Genomic DNA, 20865 nt, shown 5'->3' with positions numbered 1-20865 from the left:
AAATTCTATCAGGTATTACTTACAAATTTTATGCTAATTTCTTTTTATAAACAGATAGAGCTGGGTTTAAAGTTGCAATCCCTTCCAGTATCCACTTTGGAAGAGCTAGCTCTTTGTGGATCAGGTAAAACCTCTCTACCACAAAAGGGAGCTCTGAACTCATTTCATTTGTTAGAATTCTGTGGGCAATCATTACAGACAGAGTAATTTGCAGCTTAGTTCATTCACCATCAGAACAGATGTCTTAGAGTGCTTTACCAAGGAAGCTCCCAAATAATCTTTTTAATTGTTATAACAATTTCCTCCACACTACTGAATGTACTTTACAAACCTGAATTCTAGCAACAAGTAAAATGACCACAAAACATCATTCTAATTTTGCACTCTGAAAAATTAAAAGACTAACAAATTGAGCTGGTATAGTGAAGAGTATGTGCCTTACTATCGTGCAGATTTGGAGTTCAAATTCTAACTCTACCAGTAATAAGTTGTGTGAATCTAGGTAAATTTCTTCTTCAACCTCCATCTTCCTCATATGTAAAATGCAGAAAATGACACAAAGTTCACCATAATCTGAAAACTTGACAATATAAATAAATAAAGCACTTGAGGTGACTAGTTCAACCCAAGCACTACGTAAATGGTAGCTGGTGTTTTTACTGGAAATACCCACATTTCTAAATTTTAAAAAAGTGCCAATCTAAAATTATCAAACTTTTCCAGCCAAGAATATATTTTTTATATTTTTGTAAATTTTAGGAGCCTTTCATAAATTTCAGGAGCCTTTCAGTGAGAACATTTTCAACTTACCTTTCAATACCTATCCCCAAACAAGGTTTTCTCCCTTTGATGAAACCCCACAACTTTCCCACCTCCATACCATTTTCAAAACAGCCCTCTTTTCTTAAACACATTTCCAGGCCCTTCTTCTTAAAGTTCACCCATTTCATGCCCTAATACTTTAGTCCTGAGACCTGTGGCCTAATACAAAGAACCCCCAGGAAGCCATTTATACAAAAGCCTTAGTTTGCAAGTGTTCATACCAATATTAATTCTTACAAATACTTGATCCTTTTAATAGCCCAATTAGATACTCAAGGCTAATACTGTATCTAGAGTTTACAGTTACAGACAAAAGATACATAGCTAGAAAACAGCAGAGCCAGCCTAGAACTCAAAATTTCAGATTCTAAATTCAGTACTCTCTCTTTTTAACTTATAAAGCTACTACCTCTTACATACTCTTTGTATCATTTGTTCACAAAACATGGTGTGGGGGGGTACTCTTTCATTCTTCTAGTATCACTAGAGCACTGCTGTAAAGGACAGCTTCCTCCCTACAATATTTTCTAGAGCATAAAAACAGTTCAACCCCAAGACAGTGAGACCAAAAGTTACTTTCAATCCTGCACAATCCTCAAGTAAGAAAGAATTCTGGGATGCTGCATGAAAAGAGCCAAAAAGCCTCAGTCATAGCCCTTCCAAGTTTTCCTATATATTTCTCCACTTTTGGCCTCTTTCCTTCTCCCAAGAGTTTTCTTTGGTCTGACATCTCAACGGGGACCCTTCTCAACCACTAACGACCCTAGCTGCCAAACAGATTTGCGCTCACATCTAAGTCTTCCTCATCAAGCACGGCATAAGTTCCCCGGAACGTTTAAGGGTGTCTCTCCTCCAGATCCACACCTCTAATCTGAAAAACTTCATCTTCCAGAGCCCGCACCATCTCGCCCCCCGCCCCCACCACCCCCACACTCACCCTTGCACCTCCTCCAAAATCTCCCAGCCTCCCTGGTTGGCGGGCGATACTTCCTATCTCTCTGGGCCCGGATCGCCAGGCCTGCAGCCCGCCGCCCCGATCTGACCCCGGCAGATCATGGACCCCTCTGGTCCCCCGAGCCCGAGGCCCACCAGCCTGGTCCCTGCCCCGCCTCCCCGCCCAAGGCGCCAAGTCCTCGGGGTTCCGACTCCAGGCCCCGGCCGGACTCTGAGGGCCCCTGGTGCTGCGGAGAGGACAAGAAAGAGGTGGCAGCGGAGATCAGGGCACGGGGCGGGCCGGGAGCTCCGGCCGGGAGGCCCCGGGCCCGGCCGGCTCCAGGCTCCCGTGGCCCGGACTCAGCCCTCCCGCTCCGCCGGCCCGCGCCTCCGCGGCCTGCCCTCACCTGATCCAGGTTCTCATCGCTGCCGCTGTCCTCCGTGTCCGAGTCGATCACGACGCGGCCTTTCCGCTTCTTTACCATGGTGGTCCCCCGGCTCCCACGCCGGACGCCGCCCGGACTCCCCTCTTGCCCGCCTGCCAGTGGGACCGCCACTGCCGCCGCCGCCGCCGCCGCTCGACCCACACAAAGGCGACCGCGCATGCGCGCTCCGCTCCGCCCCTGGCCCCGCCCCCCGCTCGTCGCACGCCGTTCGCCGGCGCCCGGTGCCCCGCCCTGCCCCACCCCCGACGCAACGTGGGAGGCGGGCCCCGGTAGAGGGTTGGGTTCCGGACAGTGGACAGTGGTCCTGTATTCTGCTCCGGCCTCTGGAAGATTTGGGTGAGTCTCCTGTGCGGGGCTGGAGCTTGGTGTGCTACGTACCTGTAGTGAACTGGCGTTGCAATCATCTGGGTCTGCTCTGACAAGCCTTACAACTGGTCTGCACTGATGGAGTGTCAAGTGCGTCGTCAGGGGCTTGCCCGCCTGGAAGACACAAGTCGGCTGGACCACGCAGAGGGCACCGGTCAGGGATAAAGCCTGCCTACCTGGGCTGTGCAGGTGACACCTGAGCTGGAACGTGGAGGATGCATCCGAGTTACCCAAAAGAAGAATAGAAGGAAGGTTGTCCCAAGCAGAGAACCGCATGGGCAAAGGCCCGTAGATAATTGAAAAAATTGGGTTCAGGGAACTGAAAGTTAATTATGGAACAGGGAATATGGTGTGTGTGGAGGGACTTAGGGGCCACAACCTTCAGTGCCTAATAAGTTATATTCAGAAGTTTGAACCTCAGTATTGAAAGATTTTAAACTGAAGAACGACGTTATTAGCTTTGTGTTTTAAAAAGATTACTCTGGGAGCAGTGTGGCGAATGAATGAGAAGGAAGGGAGCCCAAGGGCGAGGAGGCCACTTAAGCTGTTGGTGTCATTATGGCAGGCGATGATGGTGCCCCAAACCAAAGAAGAGGCAATGCAAATGAAGAGAAGTGGATGGATTCTGCATAATTTGGAAGGTAGAATTACCAGGACCTAATATTATTTGGGAGAGAGTGTAAGGCGAGGTCCCAAGCACAAGTGATGTCTTAGATCCTGGCTTAGGAAGCTGATGGTGAGTGGGCCCTTCATCAATATGAGAAACACAAGTGTAAAGGAGGTTTGGGAAACTGGTGTATGAAGGAAAAAAGTTCAGTTTTTTGCTTGTTGAGGTCAGTTAATTATGTTTTTTTTTAAGATTTTATTTATTTATTTGACAGAGAGAAATCACAAGTAGACAGAGAGGCAGGCAGAGAGAGAGAGAGAGAGAGAGGGAAGCAGGCTCCCTGCTGAGCAGAGAGCCCGATGCGGGACTCAATCCCAGGACCCTGAGATCATGACCTGAGCTGAAGGCAGCGGCTTAACCCACTGAGCCACCCAGGCACCCCGAGGTCAGTTAATTAAAAGAGCAACCTCAGGGGCACCTGGCTAGCTCAGTCTGTAGAGCATATGATTCTTGACTTTGGGGTCATGAGTTTGAGCCCCATGTTGGACATAGAAATTACGTTAAAAAATAAAGGGCAGGGGCGCCTGGGTGGCTCAGTGGGTTAAGCCGCTGCCTTCGGCTCAGGTCATGATCTCAGGGTCCTGGGATCGAGTCCTGCATCGGGCTCTCTGCTCAGCAGGGAGCCTGCTTCCCTCTCTCTCTCTCTGCCTGCCTCTCTGTCTACTTGTGATCTCTCTCTGTCAAATAAATAAATAAAATCTTTTTAAAATAAATAAATAAATAAATAAAGGGCAATTTCAGAGGTGATTTCTTTGTGGGATTTAGAATATGAGATAGGGAACATTGGCAATAATAATTTGAAAATGTTCTCAAAACTTTTGGGGAGTCATTAATTCTTTGTTCTGCAGTGAACTTGGGAGTTAGATCCCAGTCTTCCCTGGGCATTACTGGACACAGGCAAGCTGATAAGTTTTTCTCTCCGCCTCGTTTTTTCTTTTCCCCTTTCCTGTCTAAATTTTATTTTCTCCAGTAAGTTATAGCATCATAAGTGTGTATGCCTTAGAATAGAAATAAAAGAATATATCAGACTTAGAGGAATCCCTGGAACTAAACACATACCAAGATATCCAGTTTGCTGCCAGTTAGCTTGAAAATGCATTCAGGATTTAGAGAAAATTAAGGCTTAATTCCCTTTTTACTCCAAAAGATTTTTCCTAAGATATAACCCCTTGACCTCTCTCCTCCAACATATTCTTGGAACTGACCCCATGGCAACAATGACTCAAATGACCAAGCCGGTTTCCCTATCTCTAGCCACCCTGAAGTTTGATGCCTTTCTGTGAGGACCCTCTTTAAATGTGTTAATAGAAGAAGACCAAGGGTCACCTGGGTGGTTCAGTTGGTTAAATAACGACTCTTGATTTCAGCTCAGGTCATGATATCAGGGTTGTGAGAGCCCTGTGTTGGACTCCACGCTGATGGTGGAGACTCTCCCTCACCCTCTCCCTCCTTCCCTCCCACCTTGCCCAATCTCGAACATGTGCTCTCTCTCTAAAAAAAACTTAAGGGGCGCCTGGGTGGCTTAGTGGGTTAAAGCCTCTGCCTTCGGCTCAGGTCATGATCCCAGGGTCCTGGGATTGAGCCCCGCATTGGGCTCTCTGCTCAGCAGGGAGCCTGCTTCCACCTCTCTCTCTCTCTCTGCTTACATCTCTGCCTACTTGTGATCTCTGCCTGTCAAATAAATAAATAAATAAATCTTTTTAAAAAACCCAAAACTTAAAAGACCATAATAGGGGCACCTGTGTGGCTCAGTTGGTTAAGCCTCTGACTCTTGATCTCAGGGTTGTGAGTTCAAGCTCCATGTTAAAAGACCGTAATATTGTCAGTGACCTATGACTGCAATTAAGAAAGATAGGCTTTAGGGCACCTGACTGGCTTATTTGGGAGAGTGTGCAACTCTTGATCTTGGGGTTGTGAGTTTGAGACCCATGTTGAGTGTAGAAGTTACTTAAATAAATAAAACCAGGGCGCCTGGGTGGCTCAGTGGGTTAAGCCGCTGCGTTCGGCTCGGGTCATGATCTCAGGGTCCTGATCTCAGGGTCCTGGGATCGAGTCCCGCATCGGGCTCTCTGCTCAGCGGGGAGCCTGCTTCCTTCTCTCTCTCTCTGCCTGCCTCTCAGTGTACTTGTAATTTCTCTCTGTCAAATAAATAAATAAAATCTTAAAAAAAAAATAAAAAAATATAAAACCAAAAAAGTATATTCTTTATTTGAGTGAAATCTATTGATTTTGCTCTTTCTTCAAGGAGTCATCAAATGATTCATATACTGAAGTTAGTCCATATTGAGAGTGAACAGTGTCTTTTTTCTTTTAGATTTTATTTATTTGACAGATGTCACAAGTAGGCAGAGAGAGGGAGAAGCAGGCTCCCTGCTGAGCAGAGAGCCCAATGCGGGGCTCAATCCCAGGACCCTGAGATCATGACCTGAGCCAAAGGCAGAGGCTTAATCCTCTGAGCCACCCAGCTGCCCCTGTCTTTAAGATTTTTTTTTAAAGATTTATTTATTTATTTGACAGACAGATCACAAGTAGGCAGAGAGGTAGGCAGAGAAAGAGAGGGGGAAGCAGGCTCCCCGCTGAGCAGAGAGCCCGATGCAGGGCTTGATCCCAGGACCCTGGGATCATGACCTGAGCCAAAGGCAGATGCTGAGCCACCCTGGTGCCCGAGAGTAAGCAGTGTCTAGATTGAATGAATAAACATATTATACTCTAAATTTCCTCTTGAGTTGGCTTTCCAGAGAACCCAACCTGTGCAAGTTTTCCCTTAGTAAAGTGAGGATAATGATTATATCTGCCTCTTTGGGTTGTAATAAGGTTTAGATTAGTTAACATATGTTGAAAAAGTGCTTAGAGTACTTCCTGGCAAAGAGTAAGCACTCAGTAAATGCCAGCTATAATTGTCTAGGGAGGAACTGTAGGAAGAGGGTTGAGATAGGAGATTTTTATTTTTTAATTTTTACACTTTGATGCTGTTTGAGCTTTATACATTGAGAATGAATTTTTTATCATAATGATTTTTTAAAATATTTTATTTATTTATTTGTCAGAGAGCACAAGCAGGGGGAGTGGCAGGTAGAGAGAGAAGCCGACTCCCTGCTAAGCAGGGATCCCAATGCAGGACTAGATCCCAGGACCCCAGGATCATGCCCTGAACTGAAAATGGAGGCTTAGCCCACTGAGCCACCCAGCCATCCCTCATAATGGGTTTTTAACAGTTTTGTGGAAATAGAAATTTTTTCCCCCACTATAAAAATTATTCCTACTGGAGCACCTGGCTGGCTCAATTGGTGGAGCATGCAACTTTGGATCCCAAGGTTGTGAGTTCCAGCCCTACAGTGGGTGGAGAAATTACTTAAAAATAAACCTTAAGGGGGCGCCTGGGTGGCTCAGTGGGTTGGGCCTCTGCCTTCGGCTCAGGTCATGATCCCAGGGGCCTGGGATCGAGTCCCGCATTGGGCTCTCTGCTCAGCAGGGAGCCTGCTTCTCCTCATCTCTCTCTCTGTCTGTCTCTCTGCCTATTTGTGATCTCTCTCTCTGTCAAATAAATAAATAAAATCTTAAAAAAAATAAAAATTAAAATTAAAAAATAAATAAATAAATAAATAAACCTTAGTGGGGGGGGGGAGAAAGAATGTGGTAATACGTGCGTGTATGTGAACATTGAGAGCAAGTCTAGGGAAACCATTACTGTGTATGTTTACCGTGGTTTTTCTGTTTTGTTTTAAAGGTTAGATGGAAATTTTTTTTTAAAGATTTTACTTATGGGGCGCCTGGGTGGCTCAATGGGTTAAAGCCTCTGCCTTCGGCTCAGGTCATGATCCCAGGGTCGTGGGATCGAGCCCCACATCGGGCTCTCTGCTTAGCAGGGAACCTGCTTCCTCCTCTCTCACTCTCTGCCTGCCTCTCTGCCTACTTGTGATCTGTCAAATAAATAAATAAAATAAAAAAGATTTTACTTATTTATTTGAGAGAGAGAGAGAGAGTGAGAGAGAGCATGAGAGGGGAGAGGTCAGAGGGAGAAGCAGACTCTGAGCAGGAAACCTGATGTGAGATTCAATCCCGGGACTCCAGGGTTATGACCTGAGCCAAAGGCAGTTGCTTAACCAATTGAACCACTCAGGTGCCCCCCTCCCTTTTTTTAAAAAAGTAGGCTCCATGCCCGGCATAGAGCCCAACTGCCTGGGTGGCTCAGTGGGTTGGGCGAGTGCCTTTGGCTCTCATCATTGTCTCAGGGTTTTGTTTGGGATCGAGCCCTGCGTTGGGTGCCCTGCTTCTCCCTCTGCCTCTCTCTCAAATAAATAAATGAATAAATCTTAAAAATAAAAAAAGAGGGGCACCTGGGTGGCTAAGTGGGTTAAAGCCTCTGCCTTCAGCTCAGGGTCCTGAGATCGAGCCCTGCATCGGGCTCTCTGCTTAGCAGGGAGCTTGCTTCCCTTCCTCTCTCTCTGCCTGCCTCTCTGCCTACTTGTGATCTCTGTCCATCAAATAAATAAATAAAATCTTAAAAAAATAAAAATAAAAAAAGAGGGGGACACAACCAGTTGAGCCACCCAGGATGGCTACACGGTCCTACACAGTGTTGCAGGGTCCTTCTTTTGGTTAGTGGACCATTTACTTATTTATTTTTAAGTTTTTTATTTAAATTCAATTTCATTAGTATGTACTGTGCTATTAATTTCAGAGGTAGAATTCAGTCATTCATCAGTTGCATACAATACCAGACCTTTTCTTAATTAATGAGTTGAGGGTCTGAAAATTAGCTCAGATGCAAAGGTGGGAGAAGGATGTCACTTTTTATTGGGGCAGCTGCCCTCAGCCCGTTAATCACCTGACCTTGATTTCTTCTGATTGAAAATTGAAAATTAACCCTGTTAGCCCTTGGAGATGCTGTATTCTGTAAACCATCTCCATTAATCTCTGAGGTTCAGGCAGCCTTGGCTGTCACGCTGCCCTTTCTGCTATTAGAATAATTGTATCTACCTGGCTCCTTAACTACCTGGTAGTTAAGTGCTGCCACGTGGCCTCTTGTTGCAAGTTCTATCACCCCATTACTGTTGTGAGCCTGATTTTGTAACAGTCTCTCCTACTGTCAGTCCTGACCTGCATTTTTAGCATGTAGTAAAATTTCAGTGATGCTGTTGCAGCTCTTTACCATCTCATTCCCTTTGGCTTTAGTAAGTGGAGTATCCCTCTTGATCTTCCCATGGAATGTAATCGTTTAGTGGGATTTCCAGCCTTCCTACAGTACATCTACTTCACTGTGCTTCCCTGAGTTTTTAAATCTATTCCTACACAATGTGTCCTGGCAGTTTTGACATTTTTTTCCCCCCTCTTTGTATGGGTTGTAGTTTTTCATGCTCCTAAGAGCCATTCTGGTAGCATTTCCTGGGGCCTTGGCAGAGTGATAACTGTTGTATCTCAGCAGAATGTTTCCAAATCAATAAATTCTCCCTAACCCAATTTTGTGATCTGGTCCTCTTGATTAAGCACCTGCAGAATCCAGTCCCTTGTTACTCCCCCAGCTCCTGGCATTTTATGTGTGGCTAGTTCTTGTAGCTCCTTTGGGGGATAGCACCTTAATGAGTCCCAATAAATCCCTCACTGGGTTATGTACTGTTTTAACTTTGGTTATCAGCCTAGTATCCAGCAGGGAGGTAAGAGCAGACTTTGAGAAGGGTACCTGCAGTCTTACAGGGTCTGGTCTTCTGCATTGTCTACAAAGAAGAGGGAAGCACTAGATGATGGGCCATTTCTGCACATTCAGAGGGTGTAGGAGAAATTGGGAATTCAAGATCTTCAGGGGCACCGATCGGATATCTCCATCCCACATGTCATATTCCCATTATTTCTCAACTAGGGTCTTTAGCCAGCTTGCCTTGCTTGGGAGTTTAACATCATTGGATCTTAGACTATTCTGATAATTATCCTGGCCCTCAGCTTTCCCTGCCCTCCCACTACAGGTGATGAAGCCCTCTTCATATGCCTTTAAGGGGGCCCTCTGGCTTCCACATTTGGCTTTCAGTCACGGTGACCCAATTTCACTATTCTTATAGTTACTCTGGCCCCTATATTTATTTGGTACATCCCACCAACTAGTACATTCTCTTCTGCCAGTATAGTATCCCTATTCACCAATGATAAAATATTTAACAGTTGGATCACCAGATCTTCATTTCCAGCTGTGTGTTAAGTGACCTTGCTTCTATACATCCTTTCATTGCCTGCTTTCTTGGATCAATCCCAGTACCAATCGTTGTAGGTTGGGTTCTCCAAGAAGCAGACTCTGAGATGGAATTTAGTGTGCAGAATATTTACCAGAGAGTGTTCCTGGGAATTGACAGCCACAGAAGGAGAGAAAAGTGGGAGAAGTTGAGCTGTAGTGTGTACCTGACAAGAGCGTCAACTAATCACATGGGTAATCCGAAGCCAAAATAGATGGTCAGTTGTCCCACACTGTGCTGAAATGTTCAGACCTTTATCACCCTGCCTCAGTCATTCATTAGATATAGGCCATGTGGGAAGGCTGTGACCTTGAGCACAGGGTCTCTCTCTCTGTAATTAGCTGGATGCCAAAGTATCTAAAAGCTAAAGGCCGTCAGCTGGGCCAGCAAGTCCTCTTTACTGGATGTCACATCTCTGTGTCCTTCTGGACACTGAGGCACAGAGAGGTTCCCAAGGCCACACAGTAAGTAATGGAACGTATCTGACTCTAGGGTGGTGCTCTTAACTGCTGTCAGCAATTCTGTGCCTCTCCCTGGTGTGGCAGATAAGCAACTCCAGCCTGCTAACCTGGAGCAACCAGGAACCAGCAGGCAGGAAAGAACTTTAGGGGAAGGCAGGTGCAGGAGCAAGATCATGAATGTGGTCAAGATGAGGTAGGGAGGTATAAACACAGTAGCCAGAAAGGGGGGGCAAGGCAAGGGAGAGAGTTACTTTCTTTTCTTTTAAGATTTATTTATTTATTTGACAGAGAGAGAGAGATCACAAGCAGGCAGAGAGGCAGGCAGAGGGGAAGGGGGAAGCAGAATCCCTGCTGAGCAGAGAGCCTGATGCAGGGCTTGATCCTAGGACCCTGAGATGATGACCTGAGCCGAAGGCAGAGGCATAACCCACTGAGCCACCAGGTGTCCATCTTTTCTTTCTTTAAAAATTGCTTGCTTACTTGATTGATTTGAGAGAGACAGACAGAAGGAGAGTGAGAACACACATGCACATGCACATGCACCCCTGAGCAGGGGTAGGGGCAGACTTTTCCATGAGTGTGGAGCCCCAACACAGGCCCCATGGGGGCTTGATCTCATGACCCTGAGATCATGACCAAGTGGAAAGCAAGAGTCGGACACTTCACCAACTGAGCCACGCAGGTGCCCCAAGGGAGAGTTTTCTGATGCTTTTCCAGAGCTGCAGGATAGAGGGGCCCTGAGCTGCTGCCATGTCCTGTCCATCACTCTGGCCATAGTCTCCCGGGAGCCCACGAGTGACTTTCCAGACTTTCATAGTTTGGAGAAAATGTCACCTCACAGCCTTCAAATCCATCTACACTGAGACCCCTGTTCTCCACACAGCCCCCTTAATCCCAGAAGGTTTCCCCTTGTGGGACGAGGCTGTACTGCTTGGCTGACACAAGTATTCTTGGCAAACATACGTCTCATGGTAGGTTGTTAGTCAGTCTTGTAAACCATGCTCTTTGGTTAGTAAGAAGTGGCTCCTCAGAGTCCGGTCACTTTTCAGTAATGAACTGACCAGCTGACTTTGAGTAGAGAAGAGAGTGGCAGCCTGGGGAGACTCTGAACTCAGTGTTCCCCAGGCATAATACTATGCTTTTGTTGCCCAGCTCCTTCCTTTTTCTCTCTGCCTCTTACCTCTCTGCCTTGGACTGGGTGACTCTACTTTTCAACCCAAAGTCATCCCCTAATGCCCCATTGTAAGTATGAGATCATATTTTCCTACCCACTACTCATGTACTTTGTGTTTATTACTACTAGCGGATGGCATGGTAAAACTCCTTTGCCGCACTGTGCTGTTGTTGTGTGGGGTTTTTGTTGGTTTTTGTTTGTTTGCTTGAAGAGGAGAAGATGGAGTACAGGAAAAAGAGGAGGAGGGAAAAAAGAGGAAAAGATGAAATCAAAAGGCGAGGAAGAAGGTCAACTCCTGCTGTGTGGAGGGCAGAGCTTAAGACCAAGTTTTCTTTCAGCGTCTCCTCTGGGGTCTTTATTCATTCAACAGGTTTGTTTGGATGCCAGCAAGTGCCACACATTTCTAGATTCTGTTCCCTTGAGTAAAGTATAATTTGGAGAGTTGGGTGGAGAATGTGAGGTGTATTTCAATCACTCGCAGGCCCTTTTAAATTTATGTTTTGAAGTACAAAATTAACACATGCCTGTTGTAAATAACAAATTCAAATACAGCAGTATATTTCCTCCCAGAGAGGAAGCTCTCACCCTCATACTCCTTCTCTCCCAATCTCACTCCCTAAGAGTAACTGTAGGACCAATTTGATATCTATTGTGCCAGACCTTTTGGGACACATAGGTAAACACATCCAAAACCAGAATTGGGTAATGTGTATTATCCTATAATATAACCTCTCCCAGCAGTGTTAGACTGGCTTGACAGCCAGCCCTAGGGGGTACATGGGGGTCTGAGAAAACACCTTGGGAGACTACAAGGTAATGTCTACCTCCATCTGCCTGCGTGCATGTATTAAGTTGCGCATGTCCAATGGGACCTGGGCTTCCTTGCATGCAAGTGTTCCCTCTGCTAAGTGAGAACTGATTTTCAGACGTTATGAAGACAGCCCTATCTCTGGCCTCTCTCAGTATAGCTGCATGATTCATAACCTTTTGTTCCTACCTCAGTACACATAACAGATGCTCTCTATATTTGAATGTACATACCCTGAATTGTCCTCCTTAATCAAAACACACACACACACACACACACTTCTAGAAGGCACATCAGAATCCCAGTGAGTGAACAGGATGTTTCCATAAGGATAATCTTATATCTTTTTTTTTTTTTAAGATTTTATTTATTTTGAGAGAGAGTGAAAGAGGGAGCACAAGCCGGGAGGAGCCGAGGCAGAGGGAGAGAGAGAATCTGAAGCAGATTTCTTGCTGAGCACAGAGCCCAACACAGGGCTCCATCTCACAACCCTGAAATCATGACCTGAACCAGCCAAAGCCAAGAGTTGGACACTTAACCAACTAAGCCCCCCAGGTTCCCCCAATAACCTTATGTCTTTAAAAATTATTTTTATAAGTTATTTGGTGACTTTTTAAAGTATGATTATTCATTAATTGAGACCTGTATCAAAACTGATTGTGACATACTCAGAAACACGAATACAAATGAATTCCGTAATTTAAATTCATACTTTATCAAAAGCCAAACTTGTGGTTTATTTAGCAACACAGGATTCCCTGACTTACACATTGAGGTGTCACACATTCAACTGAGAACCTGCTCGATGCCAGGTACTGAGCCGGGTGCCAAGAAACAGAGGTGAACAATGTACCGTCCATGGTTACGATCTAATAGAGTGGTTATTGAACTTTCCTAAGAAGCACAGCAAAGCTTATTTTCACTCAGGCAAAGTCTGTTACTGTGGCTCTCAGAGATGCTCTAGAATCACGGTCCTCTTCTTGTTGGATTAGCGATGCAGGGGGTTTCAATGTTGTGGTGCATCCTTCTCAATAAATGCTTTCACAATAACTACAGCAGGGAGAGAGAATATCGGATGGTCTTGAAACTGAAATGAAATGCTCTGGCCTGAAATTAATAAATGTCACTTCTCCTAAACCTTTGACAAGAACTAGTCGAATGATTGCCTAATCATAAGGAGGCAGGGAAGTGTTATCCTCTGATGTACCTGGAGGGAGAGAAAAACTAGATTTTGATGAACACTTGAAAATTCTACCTTGTATTAATAATTATATGACTTGATCATAACACATTTCATTTCCTACTGCGGGTTCCAGTAAAAAACTCTGAGAAAATGCTCAGCCGCTTTCTTCTCTCTCTGCCCTCCCCACACCCAGCAGTCACAAGAATTGTGGAGAATTAGCAGACCTGTACTCAGAGGCCAGTTCTGCCAATCCCCTGCTTCTGTGAAAGTCAGGTCACCTAATCTCTCTGAGCTTCACTCTCATCAGACCTCTGAGGGGCGAAATAGTATCTGCCTTACGAGATTGTGGTAAGGCATGAGAGACATGATATAGTAAATTTCTGGATCCAGGCTTGACTCTGTCTGTGAATTTGGTCAGTAGAAATTGTCCCCCTTCTGTCAGGAACTCTTACATTTTTCTAGATGTAATGTCTGTTGCATAACTCCGTGCCTTTGGGCCTGTGTGCTTCCTTACCTGGACTGATTTTCCTCCTCTCATCTGCCTGTTAAACCCTTATCTTAGGGGCACCTGGGTGGCTCAGTGGGTTAAAGCCTTTGCCTTTGGCTCAGGTCATGATCCCAAGGTCCTGGGATTGAACCCCGCATCAAGCCCCGCATTGGGCACTCTGCTCAGTGGGGAGCCTGCTTCTTTTCCTCTTTCTCTGCCTACTTGTGATCTCTCTCTGTCAAATAAATAAATAAATCTTAAAAAAAAACCCAAAAAACCTTATCTCAGTACTCAGATCGCGTCCTTCCTCTAGGAACTGCTCCCCAAGGTGAGCAAATAAGCAGTTACGATACAGAGGAGTGTGGATAATGAGCAGGTACCCTGTAGAGAGCCTGCAGATGTGGTTCGAATCCCAGCTCCACCACTTCATCAGCTATGAAGGCCTGCGACTAACAAGTGACTTAACATCTCTAAGACTAAGATTACTCACCTGTGAAATAGGTAGGACATTCCTACTTACTTCACAGGATCATTGTGAGGATTAAAAGGGAAAATGCCCCCCAGATGTTAAATTCACTGGCCCCTAAGTGTTCATGACACCCTTCTTAGCGCCACCCCTGTACTTGGTACCTGCCTCTACTGTAATTTCTCTCGCATTGTGCTGCTCTTACTTGTTTGGTGCCATGCCCTGTGCTAGACTATGTACTTGCTGAGCATTGTCCCAGAGTACAACAATAATATCGAGATTTTTTTTCTTAATATCTAGCTTGGGAGTTTTTTTAAAAAATCCCAAGGATTATGCTGAACACTTTACATATATTATCTCACTTATTGTTACTGTTTTTTTTTAAAAGATTTTATTTATTCATTTAACAGAGAGAGAGAGAGAGATCACAGGTAGGCAGAGAGGCAGGCAGAGAGGGGAGGAAGCAGGATCCCCACTGAGCTGAGAGCCTGATGAGGGGCTCGATCCCAGGACCCTGAGATCATGACTTGAGCCGAAGGCAGAGGCTTAACCCACTGAGCCACCCAGGTGCCCCTCACTTAATGTTAATTGGAAATTCCATCAAGGTCCTGCTACCCGCTAAGGTTGGCCAAGGCTGGACAACACCTCTGCCTCTTTTCTCCCTGCAACTTAGCTGACTGCAGAGCTTTACTCATTAATGTCCTGATATGCAGCAGCTTCAGTGTCCTCTGGTTCTAGATTTCCAGATGATGCTTTGAAGGTTCATTTCACTTTGAGTAAGGGAACCTCTCTCTTTGTTGTGGCCAGTTCTTGATCTGCTTCACTTTGTTTCTTTTGTCATATTATTTCTGGTGTTTGGCTGCCCTGTGTCTACAAATAGATAAACTGTTCTCCTTGTCTCCATTTCTAATTTGGGTGCCTTTCAGTTTTGTTATGATCAAAGCTACATTTAAGCTCTGGTGGAGCCCACTACAGAGGAGCTCCTGGGAGGCTAAGAAAGAAGACGGCAAAGACCTGGCTGGGTTAACCTTCCCATAATGCCTCCATCCTCTCTCTTGCCTGCCATTCTCATGGCCTTCCTTCTTGATTTGATCAATTTCCCTCCCTTCAGCCTCTGCTTCCCCACTGCTAATGAATACACACGGGGATTGCTATACTTAAACAAACAGTTAATGAATAGGGAAATGCAAATCAGAACCACTATGAGATACCTCTTCACACACTTTAGGATAGCTCTTATGAAAAAACAAACAGAAAATAACAAGTGTGTTGAAAAAGTAGAGAAAATAAGACACTTGTGCACTTCTTGTGGGACTATGAAATGGTGCAGTCACTACAGAAGACAGAGGGTGATTCCTTAATTTTTTTTTTTTTAAAGATTTTATTTATTCATTTGACACAGAGAGATCACAAGTAGGCAGAGAGGCAGGCAGAGAGAGAGAGAGGAGGAAGCAGGCTCCCCGCGGAGCAGAGAACCCGATGTGGGACTCGATCCCAGGACCCTGAGATCATGACCTGAGCCGAAGGCAGCGGCTTAACCCACTGAGCCACCCAGGCGCCCTGATTCCTTAATTTTTAAAAAAATTAATGTCCACATCCAACATGGGCTCAAACTCATGACTCTGAAATCAAGATTTGCATGCTCTACCTACTGAGCCAGCCAGGCACCCCTGATTCCTCAAATATTAAACATACAACTAGGGCTCTCTGCTCAGCAGGGAGCCTGCTTCCTCCTCTCTCTCTCTGCCTGCCTCTCTGCCTACTTGTGATCTCTGTCTGTCGAATAAATAAAGAAAAATCTTTAAACAAACAAACAAACAAACAAACATACAACTACCTAAAAGAAGTTTGGGTTTAATACCTAAAAGAAGTAAAAGTAGAGACTTGAACTGATATTTGTACACTCATGTTCATAGTTACATTTTTCACAATGGGCAAAAGGTGGAAACAAGCCAACTTGCCATCAATAATGAATAGACGGGGCAGCTGGGTGGTACACTAGGTTAAGTGTCTGACTCTTGGTTTTGGCTCAGGTAGTGATCTCAGGGTCATGGGATCAAGCCTAGTTGTCAGGCTCTGCGCTCACTACGGAGTCAGCTTGAGATTCTCTGCCCCTCCCCGGTAAAATAAATAAATCTCAAAATTAAGTGATTTAATAGATAAATTAAAATGTGGTAAATAGATACAATGGAATATTAGTCAACCTAATTAGGCAGGGAATTCTTTTTTAAATTCTTTTTAAAAATTTTTATTTATCTATTTGAGAGTGAGAGAATACATGAACAGGGGGAGAAGCAGAGAGAGAGGGGCAAGCAGACTCCCTACTGCGTGGAGAGCCCAACATGGGGCTCGATCCCAAGACCCTAAGATCATAATCTGAGCTGAAGGCAGATGCTTAACTGAGCCACCCAGTGGCCCCAGAAAAGGCAGGGAATTCTTTTTTTTTTATTTTTTAGGATTTTATTTATTTATTTGACAGAGAGAGACACAACAAGAGAGGGAATAGGCATGGGGAGTGGGAGAGGGAGAGACAGACCTCCTGCTGAGCAGGGAGCCGGATGTGGGGCTCAGTCCCAGGACCCTGAGATTACAACCTGAGCCTAAGGCAGAGGCTTAACCCACTGAGCCACCCAGGCTCCCAATAAAGAAAATCTTTAAAAAGAAGAAAAGAGGGGGCACCTTGGTGGCTTAGTCATTAAGCCTCTGCCTTCAGCTCAGGTTATGATCCCAAGGTCCTGGGATGGAGCCCTACTGCGTGATGCCTGCTCAGTGGGAGGCCTGCTTCTCCCTCTCCCACTCCCCTGTTTGTGTTCCCTCTCTTGCTATGTCTCTCTGTCAAATAAGTAAATACTTTAAAAAAAAAAAATAGGGCGCCTGGGTGGCTCAGTGGGTTAAGCCGCTGCCTTCGGCTCAGGTCATGATCTCAGGGTCCTGGGATCGAGTCCCACATCGGGCTCTCTGCTTAGCAGGGAGCCTGCTTCCCTATCTCTCTCTGCCTGCCTCTCCATCTACTTGTGATTTCTCTTTGTCAAATAAATAAATAAAATCTTTAAAAAAAAATAAAAATAAGAAAAGAAAAAGAACCTGTCTGTGTTCAGAAATTTATTAAAGTGGCACCAGCAAATGCTTGATCTTCATGCTGCAGATAGGAATAACCCCAAGAGAAGAACAGAAAATTTATTTTGTTTCATGGAAAATCTGTGTAGACACTCTCTGTCTTTGTAATTATGTGATGCTTCTTACCTAGTAGTTTGGCTTCCCCAGCAGGAGGGAATGTCCTGGATAGACGGCCTTGGCTCTCAAATCGGGCCCATTTTTTGTTGTAGATGAATAAATGGACATTCTGACTTGTTATATCCCTTCCTCTGAAGTTGCTGGGCATGAAGTAATCCTCTGAGGAAACAGATAAAACTAAGTTCCTGGACTAGCAAAGCAGAGATCGAACCATGATCTGTAGTGACACCACCGTGATAAAACTAAGTTCCTGGACTAGCAAAGCAGAGATCGAACCATGATCTGTAGTGACACCACCGTGATCCCAGACTTCCCTGAGATACTTCAGTTCCTTGGCCTGGACCATACCCTCATTGTCCTCAGACTTGATGGGACTCCACTGAGAGATGCAACTGTTGAATCCTATTTCAAATAATATTGAAATATTTTTTGCTGACCTGTGCCACCACAGCCCTTCCTGAAGGTTTTCACGGAGTTTGTCTTTTGTTTAGCCTCCTGAGGCAGCCCCCACCCTGGGTCTAAAAATTGTGCAGATTACTATAGAAAAGTTTTTTTTAAAGTTTTTTAAAGGGCGCCTGGGTGGCTCAGTGGGTTAAGCCGCATCCTTTGGCTCGGGTCATGATCTCAGGGTGCTGGGATCGAGCCCCGCATCTGGCTCCCTGCTCAGCAGGGAGCCTGCTCCCCTTCTTCCCTCTCTGCCTGCCTCTCTGTCTACTTGTGATCTCTCTCTGTCAAATAAATAAATAAAATATTTTTAAAAAAGTTAAAAAAAAGGATTTTATTTATTTATTTGACAGAGAGAGAGAGATCACAAGTAGGCAGAGAGGCAGGCAGAGATAGAGGGGGAAGCAGGCTCCCCGCCGAGCAGAGAGCACGATGTGGGGCTCGATCCCAGGACCTTGAGATCATGACCTGAGCCAAACGCAGAGGTATGAGCCACCAGCCACTGGGCCACCCAGCTGCCACAGAAAAAGTATATTTTAAAGTACATGACAAAAAATCACTACTTTCAAGGTATTTGCCCTCCCGATCGAGAGAAAAGGCTTGTATGCCTAGAGCAATGAATGAGCACCTTAGTCATGTTTATAATCTAGTTTTCACTTGTACATAAGTGCCAGTGTCACAGTATAAAGCATAAATATTATAGGGTGTCAGAAGGAGAAGAAGGAGAGCAGTCATTATGAGATGAATGCATTAGGGAAAGTTTTTAAGGAGAAGATGGGATTTAAGATGTGTTCAGAGTAGATGGAGTCACTGTATCAATTAGGACCTATTGGTTGGAAGTGGTAGAAACCCAACTTAGACTAATTTAGGTAAAAAGAATTTATTGTGCTTAGAAATCAGGGGAAGACTAAATGGCCAAGCCATGGGAAGGTAATAGATACAGCTGGGCCTCAAGAACTACTGGAACTGGCAATATAAATGCTGAATGGGTCTTTTTTTTTTTTTTTTTTAATTTGACAGACAGATCACAAGTAGGCAGAGAAACGGGCAGAGAGAGAGAGGAGGGGAAGCAGGCTCCCTGCAGAGCAGAGATCCCAATGTGGGGCTCGATCCCAGGACCCTGGGATCACAACCCAAGCCCAGGGCAGAGGCCTTAACCCACTGAGCCACCCAAGTGCCCTCTGAATGGGTCTTTAATCCTGCCATTACTATTTGTCTCTGTACCTTGTTTTTATTTTCTCTTGCTGCAAACCATTTTCCTTCCCGGTATTACCAATCAGTTCCTGAGCTCAGCAGGAGACATCAGGGTTAAAAGGAGTGTTTTCCAGTTTTACTTCAGAAAAACCCTGGGAATAACCTGATCTGCCTGACCACTGGACCAATCAGCTAAAGCAGGAGGAGGGAGTCCTAGAGACCCTTGAGACCAACTGCTGGGGAAGCAGAAAAGGAAGAAATGCTGAGCAGAAACAGTGTTAACTGATTATGAGGAGGAATGAGTGTGGTTTAGGCAGATACCAGTTGGGCTGAGAAATTGAGGGTAAGTATGAGTAACATACATGGAGTAGGGGATTATGGAGGGCTTAGAATTTATGCAGTGGAACATCTAGAGGCCAAAGGAATCTGGTGTTCAGCTCTGGGTGCCACGTGTTAAAGTGGAAAAAGATAAACTGTTGTGCCCAGAGCAGGGCAATCACTAGACTGAATGTCCATTTGTATAAGAGCAGTAGCTATCAGGGTGTGACTGCGTTTGGAGCGAGGGAGTGAAAGCTCGAAAGATAGCAAAGATAGGCTTTAGAGTCAGTGAGAAGAGGTTTAAGAGGTTTTTAAGGCAAGGATTTCCAGCTTAGAAGGATGTGGGCATTTAAAGAAATGGAATGTAAGAGGAGTTAGGGTAAATATGATCCATTCAGATTCAAACATATGGAGTTTGAGATGCCAGTGCTGTATCCCACAGCTGGAACTGCTGTCAAGAGTTTGGAAATATATGCTGGGATTTACGGGAGATCAAATTGCGCATAACTCATCTGAAACTAGAAAAGAGGAAGGCATAGTCTGGGCTCTAGAGACAATCTGCATTTAACGTTGTGGTAAGAGAATCAGTGGAGGAGGCAGCTGGGGGAAGGTTCGAGAAGGCTAAGGGAACTAGGCAAGTGCGGAGTGTAGCAAAGTCAAAAGCAGGATTTCAAGAAAGAAGAGGTGGCCTGGAAACAAGTGGTGGAGGAAACTTGGAAAAGCCAGTTGTGTTTGGTGAGGTCTTAACCTTGGAAAAGAACGGAGTTAATTGTCATTCAGATGTTTGCTGAGAGCTTAATTCCTGCTAGTGCAATGCTAATTGCTAAGGACTGGAGGAAGAGCACCGTTCTGGACCCTAAAAGTTCACGGTGTGGCAGGGGAAGTGAGAAGTGAATGAATACTTAAGATACAATGTTGAAAGTGCTCCAACTGAGGGGTGCACAGGATACAGAAGTCCTGCGGGGTGGGCGGCCTCCTAAAGGAGGCGGGGTTTGCAGTCTAGGTGCCAGGTGGGTCTCCTGAGATTCCGCGTGATTCCAGGGGATCAAGTCCTCTGAGGCCACGGATAGCTCTTAGGCGGTTATGGAGAATGGAGGCCCCGGGTAACCCTGGCGCCCGGGGACGAAAGGATGTTCGCAATATTTGGGTCCTATTTGAAAGGTGCGAGGTAGAGTTTGCAGCCTGAAGGAGGAATGCAGAAAGGAAAGGAGAAAAAAGGCTTTTCTAAATTCTCCCCTGTTTTCTGGGTAAGCAGAAAAGATCCGGAGGGGTGGAAGCCCAGCCCTTTGTCAGGGTAATCGACCGAAAGCTTCAATTCGCCGGGCCCCGGGAACCTTGTTACTCTTCTCCCGCTTGTACTTCGGCCGGAACCCTAGTGCCCTAAGGCCGAGTTCGACGCCGGGCTAGAAAACCAGATGGACCCGCACGAGAAAAGCGGAGTACCCGGTCGGGAAAAGCGGGGACGCGGGTGGAAGGCGCTGTCGGGCACCGGCGGGGAGACCAGCGGACGCCGGCGGGGTGTGGGGAGCAACAGCCCTAGCAGGTGAGGATTGAGGGGGTCGCCTCGCGGTGGCCTGCTCCGGACCGCTCCCCTGAATCAGACGGGGAGTTAAAGACCGGGGCTCCAGAGTTTCGTTTTGC

The 20865-nt window shown here is 45.7% G+C and overlaps 2 protein-coding genes and 1 long non-coding RNA gene across 4 annotated transcripts in view; 1 reads left to right on the top strand and 2 right to left on the bottom strand.

Moving 5' to 3' along the window:
- The window catches only part of RTF1 (RTF1 homolog, Paf1/RNA polymerase II complex component), a 53968-nt gene extending 51591 nt beyond the window's left edge, over positions 1-2377 (bottom strand). The window contains exon 1 of the mRNA XM_032343347.1: positions 2163-2377. Coding sequence (XP_032199238.1) covers positions 2163-2360 — 198 coding nt within the window. The 5' untranslated portion in view covers positions 2361-2377. The remainder of the gene's footprint in view (positions 1-2162) is intronic.
- Positions 2378-12603: 10226 nt separating this feature from the next.
- On the bottom strand, positions 12604-20757 carry LOC116590929. The gene is made up of 3 exons (XR_004285786.1): positions 20668-20757; positions 17278-17427; positions 12604-12948 (listed from the first exon to the last, which is right to left on the bottom strand). It is a non-coding gene; the product is annotated as an uncharacterized LOC116590929 (long non-coding RNA).
- The window catches only part of NDUFAF1 (NADH:ubiquinone oxidoreductase complex assembly factor 1), a 34675-nt gene continuing 33995 nt past the window's right edge, over positions 20186-20865 (top strand). For both annotated transcript variants that reach the window (XR_004285785.1, XM_032343338.1), the window contains exon 1: positions 20186-20767. The gene's annotated coding sequence lies outside the window, so the exon portion shown is untranslated. The remainder of the gene's footprint in view (positions 20768-20865) is intronic.

Source organism: Mustela erminea, chromosome 5, assembly GCF_009829155.1.
Source record: "Mustela erminea isolate mMusErm1 chromosome 5, mMusErm1.Pri, whole genome shotgun sequence".
Lineage (NCBI taxonomy): Eukaryota > Metazoa > Chordata > Mammalia > Carnivora > Mustelidae > Mustela > Mustela erminea.
The sequence above is the reverse complement of the archived record's forward strand: the minus strand, read 5'-3'. Positions and strand labels throughout refer to the sequence as shown.